General features: G+C 53.7%; 2 protein-coding genes across 7 annotated transcripts; one reads left to right on the plus strand and one right to left on the minus strand.

The window, feature by feature from the left end:
* Nucleotides 1-1,373: 1,373 nt before the first annotated feature.
* PRRT1 (proline rich transmembrane protein 1) lies at nucleotides 1,374-4,958 on the minus strand. Its single transcript, XM_004424321.3, has 4 exons — nucleotides 4,925-4,958; nucleotides 3,468-4,006; nucleotides 2,624-2,809; nucleotides 1,374-2,454 (listed from the first exon to the last, which is right to left on the minus strand). The coding sequence occupies exons 1-4, from the start codon at nucleotides 4,941-4,943 to the stop codon at nucleotides 2,278-2,280; spliced, it is 921 nt and encodes a 306-aa protein (XP_004424378.1). The 5' UTR covers nucleotides 4,944-4,958; the 3' UTR covers nucleotides 1,374-2,277.
* Nucleotides 4,959-6,499: 1,541 nt separating this feature from the next.
* On the plus strand, nucleotides 6,500-14,262 carry PPT2 (palmitoyl-protein thioesterase 2). 6 transcript variants are annotated; one of them, XM_004424319.2, is made up of 9 exons: nucleotides 6,646-6,790; nucleotides 7,716-7,912; nucleotides 8,163-8,316; nucleotides 8,776-8,871; nucleotides 8,961-9,068; nucleotides 9,863-9,946; nucleotides 10,055-10,139; nucleotides 13,190-13,244; nucleotides 13,428-14,262. In XM_004424319.2, exons 1-9 carry the CDS (start codon nucleotides 6,781-6,783, stop codon nucleotides 13,569-13,571), a joined length of 933 nt encoding a protein of 310 aa, XP_004424376.1. In that variant the 5' UTR covers nucleotides 6,646-6,780; the 3' UTR covers nucleotides 13,572-14,262. The 6 variants fall into 6 exon arrangements, with proteins under 6 accessions (XP_087294520.1, XP_004424376.1, XP_087294518.1 ...); XM_087438392.1 differs by having other exon boundaries at nucleotides 6,661-6,790; nucleotides 7,693-7,912; XM_087438391.1 differs by lacking the exon at nucleotides 6,646-6,790 and adding an exon at nucleotides 6,905-7,375 and having other exon boundaries at nucleotides 7,693-7,912.
* The last annotated feature ends 69 nt before the right edge of the window (nucleotides 14,263-14,331 follow it).

The following is a 14,331-nucleotide window of genomic DNA, read 5'->3' on the forward strand; positions in this document are numbered from 1 at the left end:
GTATGAAAGGAAGACACAGACACATCTCTGACAACAATACTCCCTATTTAAAGGGGAAAAAAATGAGTAGGTGGTGAGGAAGTGGAAGCTGCAAATCTGAGTTCTTTTTTCAAGAAGTCTGGTGAGGAAGGCACATTAAACCTGAACTGTCAGAAGAACCCTTGATTTCCATAGCCCATCTCATGTCTCCTATCTCAGTGCATGGCTTTCCTTCTAGATTATAAACTCCATGAGTTTCAGTGTTTACATCTGCTGTCTTGGAAGATTTCTCACGGGCATCCTGCATGGTGTCTGCATGTTGTATGAATGCAAAAATTCAGGATAGGACCCTGTCCTGCAGGTGTACAAAACTGAGGATACCAAGTCCACTGCTGTGACACGCTGACCCTCCCCCCAAAGGCCTCCTTGTTGACCTCAGGGTAGGCAAGGGCAACTACCCCAGGTGGACTTGAGAGGCTATTGACCTCCTCCTTGGGGCTCAGCTGTAGTCTGAAGGTTTGTGTTCCCCCCCAAATCCATATGTTGAAATCCTAACGCAATTTGGTGTTATTAGGAGGTGGGGTCTTTGAGAGATGCTTAGGTCACGAGAGTAGAGCCCTCATGAATAGGATTAATATTCTTATAAAAGAGACCCCCACAGAGTTCCCTAGCCCCTTCCACCATGTGAGGACACAATGAGAAGTCTGCAACCCAGAAGAGGGCTCTCACCTGACCATGCTGGCACCCTGATCTCAGACTTCCAGCCTGCAGAACTGTGAGAAAAAAATTTCTGTTCTTTATAAGCCACTCAGTTGAAGGTATTTTTGTTATAGCAGCCAGAATGGACTGAGACAGCTTCCCACAGCTCTCTACCCCCTTTGTGTTCTCTATGCAGTACTGGAACAACACATCGGGTAGGGCTCTAATCCAAGTTGTCTGCCACCCTCTGCCCGCAGGCATGAACAGGTGTGGGCAGTTGGCATCTTTTCCCTGCCCTTGCCACCCTATCCCTGACCGACTTCTTCAGAATGGTCTGCCCTCCTCTTTCCTCCTAACTTCCTGGAATTCCGGGGATAGAACCCTAGATCTCCTTGTAAATCCTCCCTCTCCAAAGCCCTAAACCCAGTCTGGTAGGGAGTGGAAAAGGTGTGCTGGGGAAAGAAATCCCCACTGAGAAGGGACTGCAAGGTCTTCCCCAGTAGGATTCCCAGGCCTACCCCTCCCTACCCCCTGAATTTGTGTCTCTCTTTCTGGTGTCCTGGGAATCTGTCTCCTCCCACTTTTGTCTCTGTCAGTTTTTTTTTTTTTCCCCTGCAAGGGGTGATGAGGGGAGATGAAAGAGGGAACCAGAAGAGCAGGGTCTTTGCAAGGCTGCAGACTTTGGAATTGCGGGTGATAAATCCACGTAGTCTCTTTAATATTGTCTTTCAGAAATTCACACACACTCACACACAGATCAGAACAAGGTGGGGACTGCCAAAGGGCGTGGGGAGCGGGCCGGCTCCCTCCCGACATTGGGAGGTCTGTACCCTGGGTTCCCTTCTGCCCGGCTGCCCAGGGATTGGGATAGGTGGGAATATTTACAGAGAACGGGAACGTAATCTTCATCCCACGGTGAAGGGTACTAAACTGGGAACCTTCCAAATCTCATTCCAAAAAGCACAAAAGTAGATAGAGGTTCTGGGATTAGCGAGAAAATAGGCGGAGACCCTGGGGGAGGACAGACGAAACTGTACTAGCAAAAACGGGAGTGAGCGCGGGGGCGTGGCTACCCTGGGGCTCGGCCCCCGCGCCGGGGGAAGGGGAGAAATCTGTCGGCCTCGGGGCGAGGCTTGGCGCCACAAACCCAATCACCGGACTGAATCACCCCGCGGGGAAGAAAAGAAGGCGGAGCCTGCCGACCTGGAGGCGGGGTTTTGTCAGAGCCGGGGCGGAGCCTACAGAGGAGGTGTGGCTTTAGGGACCAGTCTCCAGGCTGGGGAGCAGAGACCCACGGAGCTCGACTGGGGGTGCTGCATTTAGAGAGGGTGGGGGCCTGGAGCGACTGAGGGCCTGGCGTTTGGCAGGGATCCCGGGAAGCGGCGTCCCTGGGGGTGCGGACTTTTTCGGCGTTCCTGAGGAACTGGATTCGGATCGTGCTCGCAAGGCGAGAGGTTCCATGGAGGCCGAGTGTAGGATTTATCGAAGTTCGGTGGCCCCAGATGCGGGTGTGCAAGGCGCCCATTGGATCCAGGGCGTGATTGCAGAATGCACTTGGGAGGTCAAGGGGCGCAGGGTGGGGCCGGGCCAGGGGGGTCCTTACGGATCCCAGTAGTTCTCGTGGTGCTGAGCGGCAATGATGATGACTACGGTGAGGATGGTACAGAGCACCATGGCTGCGATGCCCACTGCCAGGGAGATGAAGGAGAAGTTCCGGGCCTCACGTGAAGCGATTTCGGCCGACACCATGTCTCCACGGGCCAAGGCTGTGCGCACCTGCGGGGCAGGGGGCAGGGGTGGGAGAAAGCAGACCAGAGAACTGCTGCCTCACCCGCAGGCCTCAGCCTCCCTCTAAGATGCTCCCCAGGACGCCCAGCACTCCCTGGGAATAAGAAAAATCGAGCGAGCCCTCCTCCCCATATGCCGCCCCTTCCCCCCTCCCCACCTGCACTGCCTTGAAGATGGCGATGATGCCCGTAGGCCAGAAGCAGCAGATGGTGGTCAGCACCGCGATGGGCATGTAGTCGTGCGGCGGGCGCCTTGGCTCCAGCAGGGCCAGCCCTGGGCCTTGGGGCGGCGGGGGGAGCGTGGAGGTTACTCCCGTTCCCCCTGGGGTCCCGCCTGCATAGGGCTGTGGAAGGAAGGTTGGGGGGAGAGGATGTCACTCTGAAACTCTCCAAGCCCACCACCATTCCGCATATGGCAGAGAGATTTTTAAAAGCATAAATCTTGCGCCTTGCTTCTCAAAGAAGCTGATCATCCACCACCCTTCCAGGACACCCATAAATTCCAACTAGGTCCCTCTCCTCCCTTCATTGCTGTCACTAACCCTATATTCTTGGGGATCTCCACACTCCCTCCCCCAAGGTATGGCCCCACCAGCACTGCCCTGGCCTCACTTCAGACCTCTCTTCTCTGCAGATACCTACCCGGCCTCTCCTACTCACTCAGTCCCAGGTTTCTTCTCCCTCCTCCTCCTTGGTTCCTAGGTTTCATGTCTCCCCCTTCCTCCAGACTGTTTCCTTCTTTCAAACCTCGGGACATCTAGGCTAAGTTCCCTTTCCCAGGCCCTGATCTCTGACCCCAACTGACCACCAGAACCCCCCACCCCTCCATTCCCAAGTCTTTTGTTAGGCCCTCCTCTCTCTAGGCTTTGGCCCAGGAACACTGCCTGGTCCCCTGGCCCTGTTTCTCTATCCCACCAGACCCCAGTGTGTTCCCAATTCCAGGTCCTGTTCCGTTGTGCCCCCACCCTCCTCCTCCCAGGCCCCTGTCTGCTCCGTACTCACCGTGCCCACCGGGTAGACCGGCACGTAGGCAGTGCAAGGCTGCAGCTGTAAGGGGTAGCCGGGGGCTACGTAGCCCCCCAGTGGTAGCGTGCCTACCGCCCCCGTATGCGTGGGCACCACGAATCCTGGGGCCTGGGCAGTATGAGAGGGCGCCGGCGGCGGCGGGGCTGCGGCGGCAGGCGGCGGCGGGGGCAGTGGGCCTTCGAAGCGAGTCTCCTGCAGGTAAGGGTCGGGTGGCATGCGGGGCAAGGTAGCGCAGCCGGGCGGGGGCGCCCCGGCGGCCGGGCCAGGCGGGGCATGGTGCGGGGGCCGCGGCAGTGTGGCCGAGGATGAGGGACCGCGCTGAGCGGTGGCCGCGGAAGAAGCCAGGCCGCCTGCGCCTAAGCGCGGGAGGGTAGCGGTGCCGGACTGGTGGTAGTGGTGGTGGTGGTGATGGTGCGAGGAGGGGGCTGCCTGTGGGGGCGGGGCAGGGGGTTCGGCCGGGGGCTGGGGGGCATTGTAGGGTGGTGGAGAGGTGTGAGGGACTGAGTCAGGAAGGCCTGGAGGCGGTGAGCAGAGGAGAGGGTATGGGGAGAAAAGACAGACAGAAATGAAATAAGGAAGGGTAGGGGGTGACACAGAGGGTCAGGGATGGAGAAAGACAGTGAGAGACACACAGAGGAAATGGGTGAGAAATCATCTCTCATTCTTGGGGCAGGAGAGGGTTGTATCTAGGCCATCTGCCCCCCCTTCTTCCTTTCAATCTAGTTTTGAGGTCACAACTCTCCTTTGCTCCTCTCCCTTCTTCAGCAAGGTGCACACAGCTTTCACCTGCAGACCCAATCTCCTATCCCCTTGGTTTTTGGCTGCCTTTGGACTTGCCTGTCTGAGCTAGTCCTGTGTATGCACATGTGTACACAGGCAACACTGTGTTAACATGTGCTCAGTTCAACAGTTGTATAAACATATGTAGGATGACATGTTCCACTCTGCGGTTCCTTCAGTGGGGAGGGGGTGCCCTAGCCTCTCTGGGAATCTCAGTACCTCTTTTAGGGCTGATAAAGAAGGGTCCTCTGGATTTTACTCCCCTGACAACCCCCATCTGATCCTGGCTCCATATTTCCCCATGGTATGTCTCCATGCAAGCCAATGTCATGTCTATCTGTCACTCCCAGTGATGCTATCCTTGCAGTACCTGGCTGAACCTACCCTACCATTGCACTTCCCTCACCCTCTCAACCTGCCCCCTGCCCCTGTTGTTGGCAAAGGGCCGAGGCTGAGACTGGAAGGAGGAAAGGAAGAGAAGAGAGGCTTATAGAGAGAGGAGAGGGATGGGGGGGGTGGGTTGAGAGATGGATAGAAAGGGAAGAAAACAGAACCATCCAATTGCGAAGGGTAAGGGAGGGGGCTGGGAGGTAAGGATGGGGGAGAGTCAGGAGACGGTGGAGAGGGAGGGAGGTTTTGTTGTTATTTTTTACCTGACTTTTCGGATGACATGCCTGCGGTCTCGCTGGAACAGGGTCCCTGCAGCCGGAGTCGGGGTCCCCGGCTGGCCCCGGAGTCTGGGTGCGCGGATTGCGCAGCCGGCAGCAGCGCAGAGATGGAGAGATGAAGACAGCAGCGGGGGGCGGAGGGACAGCAGGGAGGGGGGGAGCTTAAAGGGACCGAGGCAAGGGAGGGGGAGCGCTTCAGACGTACCCCCACTAGGTCTCTCCTCCTCTCACCCCGGCATTCAAGCCCCCAGTTTGGGCTCCCTTGGAGTTGTCATGGAAACAGGGAGGCAAGCAAGACCAGGCAAGGCGGGGGCGGGGTGGGGGGGGACGACTAAGGGAAGGAAGGAGGGAGAGAGAACTCTCTAGAGTCTTCCCCTCCTAGACTGGCTCTAGTGATGATATTATGGGATATATATTCAATACCCCAGTTCCCTCCGGAGCCGCTTCACCCTAGTCAGGTCTCTCTCTCCTCAGCTTCCCTCAGAGTCCCTGTAAGGTCCCAGGATCTTCTCCCAAATCTTTGGCCCTAGTTTCCCCCACTTTAGGAGGGATAACTCTATGAAAGAGAACGGTGTGCAGAGTTGAGACCTGCGATGGCCTGAAAAGTTCCCGGGGTTATGGCCTCACCTGCCCCCCTGGCCTGGGGTGAATCGGGAGGTATAGTGGAAAGCTCCGGTCTACAGTAGTTTGGAGGTAGTCGGGTCTCCGGAGGTGGGGGGCGGGGGGGGAGGACGGAGAGAAGTGAAGAGCTCCAGGGTGAAGGAGCTGAAGAGCTTTGGGAGAAGGAGGGAATGAATCAACAGCTCATTTCAGGCAGCTGGGTTTGGGAATACTTGCTTGGTCCCTCTTTCCCTGTTAGCTTTTATTGGGCTTCTTAGAGTTCCCGGGCCCGTCAGTGTTCAGATCCATTCCTTAAATCCCACCCACCCACCACTCCCGCCGAGACGCAGCGCCACCTCCAGAGTCGGCCTTTGGACTCAGCGGTAATTGCAGTCTTTATTTGCTTATTACATCTTGGGAGCGCGTAGATGGGGAGGGGAGGTGAAGAGAGGCAGTCTACCGAGAGTTACAACTTACAGAGTTGGGCTTTTTGCAAAACCACAGCCGGGGAATTATTTCCCACTCTCACTCCCACCTTTAGACTAGTACTTCTCAGCCCCCACCTGAGGCAGTCGCTCTCCTGGGCTGTGTCCTTTCCCTCCGTGTCCATGCGGGGACGCCTGGGCTGTACAGAGGCCCTCGCCAGGGCCAGTGCCAGGCCCAGAGATTTAAATCACGGTCCCGTACCGGTCGTTCGGGTTTCTAAGGCGTTCTCGTGGGCCTTTAACCCCCTACCCCCACCCATCCTCACTTTACAGAACTCGGGGGGCAAATTGGTTTTATTGAGAGAGACTTTGACCGGCAAAGACCTAGTGAACAGGGGCGGGGGGGGGGGCGGCGTTCAGACAAGCTGCGAAATCCTTTTCTCTAGGGAAATGTCTTTAATGCTAAGTAAAAGCCCTAACCGGGACACCTAGATATCGGATAGGGGTTGCAGGCGGAGAAATGAGGGACGCCTGGAGCTCGGAAGTTTGGATCCAGTGGGAGGGTCTGGGTCGGAAGCCGCCCACAAGGAGCTCCCTGCTAAGTGCTGGATGGTGGGGGTCGCTCAGGTTGAAAGTCTGGTCGTAACCACGCAAGCGTTGAGTCAGCGCTGCCCCAGGGGCGCCCCTGGGGGCTGGGTCGTCTATGGAGCGGAGTGGAGTAGGGCAGGGGAAACTGGGCCAGGCTGCACTTTTAGCTCGAGGAGCCTCGAGGACTCTCCGCGTCTCTAGAGACAAGGACACTACACGCACTTCAGAATGAAGAGTTGTAAGAGTATTGACCTGGGGCAGCCGGGCGGGCAGGGTGTGGGGGTGGGGTCCGCCTGGGCTGGTTTCAGCCCTCCTCCCGCGGACGACGAAATGCGGAGGATAGCTTTCCCTAGTCTATCCGCCAGCGCCCCCCTGGGGAAACAGAACTTCGTGTTCCGCTGCGGAGCCGGACGCCTGAATTGAGTAGTTGGGCGAATCAAGGCAGGGAAATCGGACTCCTGGGTCGCTGGTGCAGCAGAGCCTGGAGAGGCCTTCTTTCGATTCCTAGGATATGTTTGCTGCTTCTTCCTCTCCCCACGGTTTAAATGGATCGCTCCGCCTATCTCCTCCCCCGCTCCTAGGGCGCAGTGGAGTGTTCCATTGCCCCTCCGGTCCCGGGCCTGCGTTGCAGGGGACGCAGGCACGGTTGCCAGGGAAAGCCCCGGACGTGACGGCTAAGCGCGACCCCGAGCAGCCTCCCCTCTCCCATCCGTCATTCCCCTGCGCGCGCTGTCCTCACACCCTTCCCCTCCCCCCACCCCGTGGGTTCCAGACGAGGGAGAAGTAAACAGCTGACGGAGCAAGGCTTACGGACCCAGGCCAGGTGGGAGTTTGCACTCTCCAGGAGGCCTGCGCTGCTGCTCAGGGGTCTTTCTGGCAAAACCCCAGGTCGTGCTTGGCTAGGATGATGCTTTAGGAAGATCCCGGGCCTAGGGACCAAGTCCATGCTGAATTGGGGGCGGGGCTTCGGGTGCACGTAGGTGCGTCTGCGTGGTAGGGGCGTGTGCTTATGGGGAGAGAACTGGAGTAAGTTAAAAGTAGGTTATTTTGTGACAAGTACCCGGTGTGGGCACGGGCGGGGGAGGCTTGATTGCCAGGCGTCTGTTCCGAGGGGAAGGGGTTTTGTCATCTCTCTCACAGGCCCTCATCAACCCCCTTCTCAGGCGGGAGCATGCTGGGGCTCCGGGGGCCGCGGCTCCCCGCGGCGGGGATCCTGCTCCTGTTGCTGTTCCTGCTGCTGCTGCTGCTGCTGCCCGCAGCCCCTGCGCCCCATCGCGCTTCCTACAAGCCGGTCATTGTGGTGCACGGGCTCTTTGACAGCTCGTATAGCTTCCGCCACCTGCTGGAATACATCAACGAGGTCTGGCAGGGGACACTCGGATGTGGGGCGTTGGAGGCTTCAACAGTGGCTGGGAGGGAGAATGCGGAACTGAAAGCCACCCCTGTGGGCTTGCCCAGGTCCTCGGGGAGCTGGTGCTGGCATGGGGGGGATAAATGGGGGACGAGATCCCTGGTTCTAGGGGGCACAATAGGCATGTGGGCGCTGGCCAGGGGTTGTGTAGAGGGGCTTCGTAGTCCATCCCTGTTGCAGCATTGCCCCCTTCCCACAGACACACCCCGGGACTGTGGTGACAGTGCTCGATCTCTTCGATGGGAGAGAGAGCTTGCGGCCCCTGTGGGAACAGGTGCAAGGGTTCGGAGAGGCTGTGGCCCCCATCATGGCAAAAGCCCCTCAAGGGGTGCATCTCATCTGCTACTCGCAGGGTAGGCACCCTCCCCCACAACTCCTAAGCTCTATCTGAGGCTTGATCCTTATCTGAGGGATGCTTCCTAGTGTCCCTTTTTCTGAACTACGTTGCTCCAACCAGAGCCCTGGTACCTGAGCCCTCCTTTTCTGACTTCCCTCAGCACCTGGGTCTTATCTCTGTGTGTGCCTGAATGGGTGGGAGGCTCCGCGCGGCTGCCCCATCTTTCCCCATTACTCATGGTTCTTGGACATAAGGGATAATGGGGCAGTAAAAAGCACCCTAGAGTTAGAGTCAGAAGACCCAGAATCTAATTCTGACTCTGTCACTTACATGACATGGGACTGTTTGCCACAGGGTGAGCCTGTGTTCTCTGGGCCTCGGTCTCCTTTACGTACATTGTGGTGGTGGTGGGTGGAGTGGGGAGGCTGTTGGCCTGGCTGTCCCTAAGTCCTTGCCCAATGTGGTCTGCCTACAGGGGGCCTGGTGTGCCGGGCACTGCTCTCTGTGATGGATGAGCACAATGTGGATTCTTTCATCTCTCTCTCATCTCCACAGATGGGGCAGTATGGAGGTGAGTGGGCATTGTTGGCTCCATAGGGGGCCCTGAGTTTGGGGGTCACAAAGGTTTGGGGCCACTTGGCATTGCTGTTCTCTTGCCAGACACAGACTATTTGAAGTGGCTGTTCCCCACCTCCATGAGGTCAAACCTCTACCGGATCTGCTATAGCCCCTGGGGCCAGGAATTCTCCATCTGCAACTACTGGCACGGTGAGTAGGGGATGCCAAACTGGGGCCTCCATGAAGAGGGCACCCTGGAGGGGAGGGCCTGCTGCTCCCCCCTCCCATAACCAATAGCAGTGATAATGATGATAACTTACATTGATTGAGCACTTACTATGTGAACAGGCACTGTTCAAAATGCTTTATGTGTATCACCTACTGCCTCAGAGAGTATAGTCTGGGGCAGGAGTTGGCAAACTCTTTCTTAAAGGGCCAGATAGTAACTATTTTTGGTTTTGCAGGCCATATAAACTCTGTCCACAACTACTCAATTCTGCTACACTGTGTGAAAGCAGCCACACACCATATGGAAATGAATGTCTTTGTTCCAATAAAACTTGATTTACAGAAGCAAGCAGTGGGCTGGATTTGGCCCATGAATCATAGTTTGCAGATGCCTAGTGCAGTTTTTAAGACCATGGATGCTGAGTCCAAACTACATGGGCTGGAAGTCTGACCCTGTTGGATGACTTTGGCTGTAACAACCTTTCTGTGACTCATTTTTCCTCATCTGTAAAATAATAATATAGTACTTACCTTATAGGGTGGTTGTGCGATTAAATAAATGAATGAATGTAATGTTCTTTGAACAGTACCTGGCTCATACTGGTGCTAGATAAAGGTGTTTGCTGTCATGTTTGCAATTATTATTATTGCTAGTATTATATTATTATGCACCTTGTCTGTTAGTTACTATAGCCTCCTAATTGGTCTTCCAGCCTCTGGTCTTGCCTCCTCTCCCTGCTTCCCTGACTATCTTTCTAACTGCTGTTTGTACCCAGACCCCCACCACGATGACTTGTACCTCAATGCCAGCAGCTTCCTGGCCCTGATCAATGGGGAAAGAGACCATCCCAATGCCACTGGTGAGACCCTAGGCTCTCTTTTTGAGCTTTTCTGACCCCCTGTGTTCCCTTCTCCAACCTGACCTGACCCCTGTGACTAACACAGGCTCTCTTCTTCCCAACCTGCAGCATGGCGGAAGAACTTTCTTCGTGTGGGCCGCCTGGTGCTGATTGGGGGCCCTGATGATGGTGTTATTACCCCTTGGCAATCCAGGTAATAAGGGACTGCTTGGCTTAGAGTACCCCCTAACCCCCACCAATCTTCATCTCGTGCCTAAAACTGGCCTGCTCCTCCCACTGTTCAGTTAATGTCCCCCACCCTCCATTTATCCTGTCACCCGAGACCAAAACCTGGGAGTCATCCCCAACCCCTTGTCTCTAGAACTCACTAGGTCCTGCTGACTCTGCTTCCTCTCCATCCCTACCACCTCTGTTCTGTAAAAGCTTTAACTTTGAAATAATTAGAGATGCATAGGAAGTTGCAAAGATAGTTTGCAACTGTGTATCCTGCGCCCAGTTTCCCCCAGTGGTTACATCCTATGTACCTATAGCAAAACCAGGAAATTGATATTGGTATGATATGTGTGTATAGTTTCATGCCATCGTACTACATTTCCTACCACCTCATTTACTTACCTGCACTATTGTAATAGCCTCCAGCCTCATCCCCTCCATCCTATTCCTCAGGAAAATCCATGGCTCCAAGGCACTATGTGCTTGCCTCTGTTACAGATCATCGTGAGTGATCTGAAATGTCACCTGATCTACTTTAGTCACTCCACAAATACTCATTGAGCATTGTGTGCCCAGGCACCGTTCTGGGCCCTGGGGATGCAGCGATAAATGAAAGAATAGTCCCTGCTGTTATGTAGCTTATATTCTAGTAGGGAAGACAGATAATAAATGTAAATATATATGTCAGGTGGTGATAAAATAAGGCAGGGAAGGGATTAGAGGATGACTGGAGCCTCTTTTAGATAGTGGCCAGAGAAGTCGTCCTGGAAGAGTTGGCATTTGAGCAGAGACTGAAGGAAGTGAGGGAAGGAGTTGTGCAACAATCTGGGGGAAGAACAACCCAGGGAGAACGAGTAGCACCTGCAAAGGCCCTGGGTCAGGTATGAGTAATAAGGAGGCCAGTGTGGCTAAAGCACAGGGAGGTGGGGAGCAGGTAGGAGAGGAGGTGAAAGAGGTAGCAGGGAGGCAGTCACGTTGAACCTTTGTAGGGCAAAGTAAGGCCCTTGATTTTCTTTTTTTTCTAAAATATATATAATGTAAAATTTACCATTTTTAGGTGTACAGTTCAGTGGCATTAAGTACATTCACATTGTTGTGTAACCATCACCACCATCCATCTCCAGAACTTTTTTTTTCTTCCCAAACTGAAACTCCACACCCATTAAACAATAACTTGTCATCCCTGCCTCCACCCGCCCCTGGCAACCACGGCCCTTGATTCTTTATTCTGAGCGAGATGGGAAGGCATTAGACAGTTTTGAGTGAAGGAGTAAACGCCCCTTATACAGTAAGGGATGGGATTGATTTATATTATCTCATTTCACATCTACAACAACCCTGTGAAGATAGTAATAGCTCACGGTTACATAGCACTTTTTATGTACCAAGGCACTATTCTATGTATTTTTCAAGTAGAGCTCCTTTAATCCTCACAACAACCCTATTGGGTAATTACGATTATCCTCATTTGACATATAAGGAAAGTTAGGTGCAAAGAGATTAAATAACTTACCTACATTCATAGAGTTAGTAAGTGGTCATCAGGCTATCTGACTTAACCACAATATTTTACTTCCTTTCTACAAAGGAGGTATTCTTATATAGGACAAAGAGGATATGTAACACGCTCAAATGCACACAGTGGGGAGAGTGCGTGGCAGAGCTGGAGTTCAAATCCAGGTCTCTGTGCCCCTACTGCTTCCTACACCTAATGAAATTCAGCCCCTCGACATGGCATCCAGGCCTCCAACCCAGCTCCCCCATGTACCCAGTCGTGCCTCACCTCTGCCTTTGTTCTTGCTGTTCCATTTGCCTGGGACAGCCTTCCCTCATCCCGGGTCATTGCTGGGAAGCCTTTATTGATGCTCTAAAACTAGGGCAGAGGCCTCTCTGCTCCCATAGCCCACTGGACTCAATACTATTAGCATTTGTTCAGTTATTCACAGTCAGCATCCACTCTGAGCCCATGCCAGTTAAATATTCTTAATTAAAAAATTTTTAAGGCCTTTTCATTTAGAAATAATTTCATACTTAAGAAGTCACCAAAGTAGTACAAAGCAATCTTGTATACTCTTCACCTAGATTCCCCAAGTGTTAACATTTTACCATGTTTACATTAGCATCCTCTCTCTATGTATTTAGTGTGTGTGTGAAACATTTGAGAGTAGGTTACAAACATGTCTCTTTAACCCTAAAACTTCAGCATGTATATTTCCTATATACAGGACATTCTTTTACAGATCCACAGTATAATTATCAAAATCAGGAAATTAACACTGATATGGTATTCTGTAGACCTCAAATTTTTCCAGTTGTGTTTATAGAAAAAAAAATCCAGTGCAAGAGCCAACTCAGAATCACGTGTGGCATTTAGTTGTCATGACTCTTTAGTCTCTTCATCTGGAACACTTCCTCAGTCTTTGTCCATGACATTGATATTTTTGAAGTGTATGGGCCAGCTGTTTTGTAGAATGTCCCTCAGTTTGGGTTTGTTGGCTGTTTCCTTGTGATTAGATTCAGGTTATGCATTTTTTTTGTGTGTGTGAGGAAGATCAGCCCTGAGCTAACATCCGTGTTAATCCTCCTCTTTTTGCTGAAGACGACCGGCTCTGAGCTAACATCTATTGCCAATCCTCCTTTTTTTTCCCCAAAGCCCCAGTAGATAGTTGTATGTCATAGTTGCACATCCTTCTAGTTGCTGTATGTGGGACGTGGCCTCAGCATGGCCGGAGAAGCGGTGCGTCGGTGCGCGCCTGGGATCCGAACCCGGGTCTCCAGTAGCAGAGCGCGCGCACTTAACCGCTAAGCCATGGGGCCGGCCCAGGTTATGCATTTTTGATGGGAATTCTACAGAAGTGGTGCCATGTCCTCAGTGCATCACCTCATGAGGTACATGATACCCAGTTAAATATTTTGAGTGTCTTGCCTGCTGCCTGTCTCCCCAACAGGCCATGAGTTCTTGACCCTAGGCTACCTTGATTTTCTTCAGCTCCCCTGATAACCTGCCCCACGCCTCCAATCTCTTTGTAGCTTCTTTGGTTTCTATGATGCAAATGAGACAGTCTTGGAGATGGAGGAACAACTGGTGAGCCCCCTGAGATTACTTCCCCTGTCTTCATGCACCGTCCCACCTCAGTCTATAGCCCTCCCTGCCAATGACCCTTGAACTTAAAGGTTTACACTGTGGGGAGGAGGCCCGGGGCACCAGCAGTAACTCACTTTGTCTCTCCCTGTGTCTTTCTTCCATGCCCCTTTGCCCACCTCCAAGGTTTATCTGCGAGATTCTTTTGGGTTGAAGACTCTCTTGGCGCGGGGGGCCATTGTGAGGTGTCCGATGGCTGGGATCTCCCACACGGCCTGGCACTCCAACCGCACCCTTTATGAGACATGTATTGAACCTTGGCTCTCCTGAGGACGTCCCCAGGGATCCACCAGGATCTCCCTGGCCCAGACACCAAGTGGTGGCCTTGGAAAGCAGATGTCAGGCTCTGGTGTGCCTGTGACCACCTCATTGCTCCCACACTGCCCTTACCAACCAGGGCTCCCAAGACCTGCCTCCTCTGCTCCTCCATGAATGACAAATCCTGGTCTTCCCCACCTCATGTTCTCTCACTGGGGGGTTGCTCCATGCTCTCCCATTTTCCCAAGGCCTCGGTTGGGAAGTGAGAAACCAGGTTTTAACTTGTGGCTGCTCCTGCTGCTGCTGCTCCTCTGTCTCTGGCCCTACAGGAGGAGAACCCAGCCCCTGCCCACCACAGGGGTCTCCTTCCAGGCCACTCAGGACATTTTTAGCTTCTGGTCTCCTATGTTCCCTTTTCCTCTGAACTCGCTGTCGTCAGTGCTCCCAACCCCCAGGAAGAGACTGCCCATGAGAGTGGGGTTCTGAGGCTCCCCTATGGGGACAGTTCCGTTCTTGAAGTGTCAGTGTTGGGGAATATCTGTGGCCTGCGAGGCCCATCTCAGGTTTGGGGATCCCCCAGTCCCTATGTTCAGTGTTGGGGTACCCCTGGGAGCCTAGTTTCTTTGAGGCCCCAGCCCCTCTTTTATCTACCCTTGAATGGGTGTTACCCCTGTATTTATGGAAATAAAGTTCCATTTCCTCAGTGTGGCTTGGCTCATTTCCAGGTGAGGGGGACCTGGCTCCCCAAGGAGGGTGGGGTTGGAGAGCCTGA

The sequence above is a fragment of the Ceratotherium simum genome, chromosome 13 (assembly GCF_057802395.1).
Source record: "Ceratotherium simum simum isolate JZ-2026a chromosome 13, ASM5780239v1, whole genome shotgun sequence".
NCBI classification, from domain to species: domain Eukaryota; kingdom Metazoa; phylum Chordata; class Mammalia; order Perissodactyla; family Rhinocerotidae; genus Ceratotherium; species Ceratotherium simum.

Excerpts from the sequence above, each read along its gene's own strand:
- PPT2 (XM_004424319.2), top strand. Across the intron at positions 8,872-8,960 it reads ACAGATGGGGCAGTATGGAG|ACACAGACTATTTGAAGTGG; the intron begins GTGAGTGGGCAT and ends TTCTCTTGCCAG. Across the intron at positions 9,069-9,862 it reads CATCTGCAACTACTGGCACG|ACCCCCACCACGATGACTTG; the intron begins GTGAGTAGGGGA and ends GTTTGTACCCAG.
- PRRT1 (XM_004424321.3), bottom strand. Across the intron at positions 2,810-3,467 it reads CGGTCTACCCGGTGGGCACG|CCCTATGCAGGCGGGACCCC; the intron begins GTGAGTACGGAG and ends TTCCTTCCACAG. Across the intron at positions 2,455-2,623 it reads CCATCTTCAAGGCAGTGCAG|GTGCGCACAGCCTTGGCCCG; the intron begins GTGGGGAGGGGG and ends CCTGCCCCGCAG.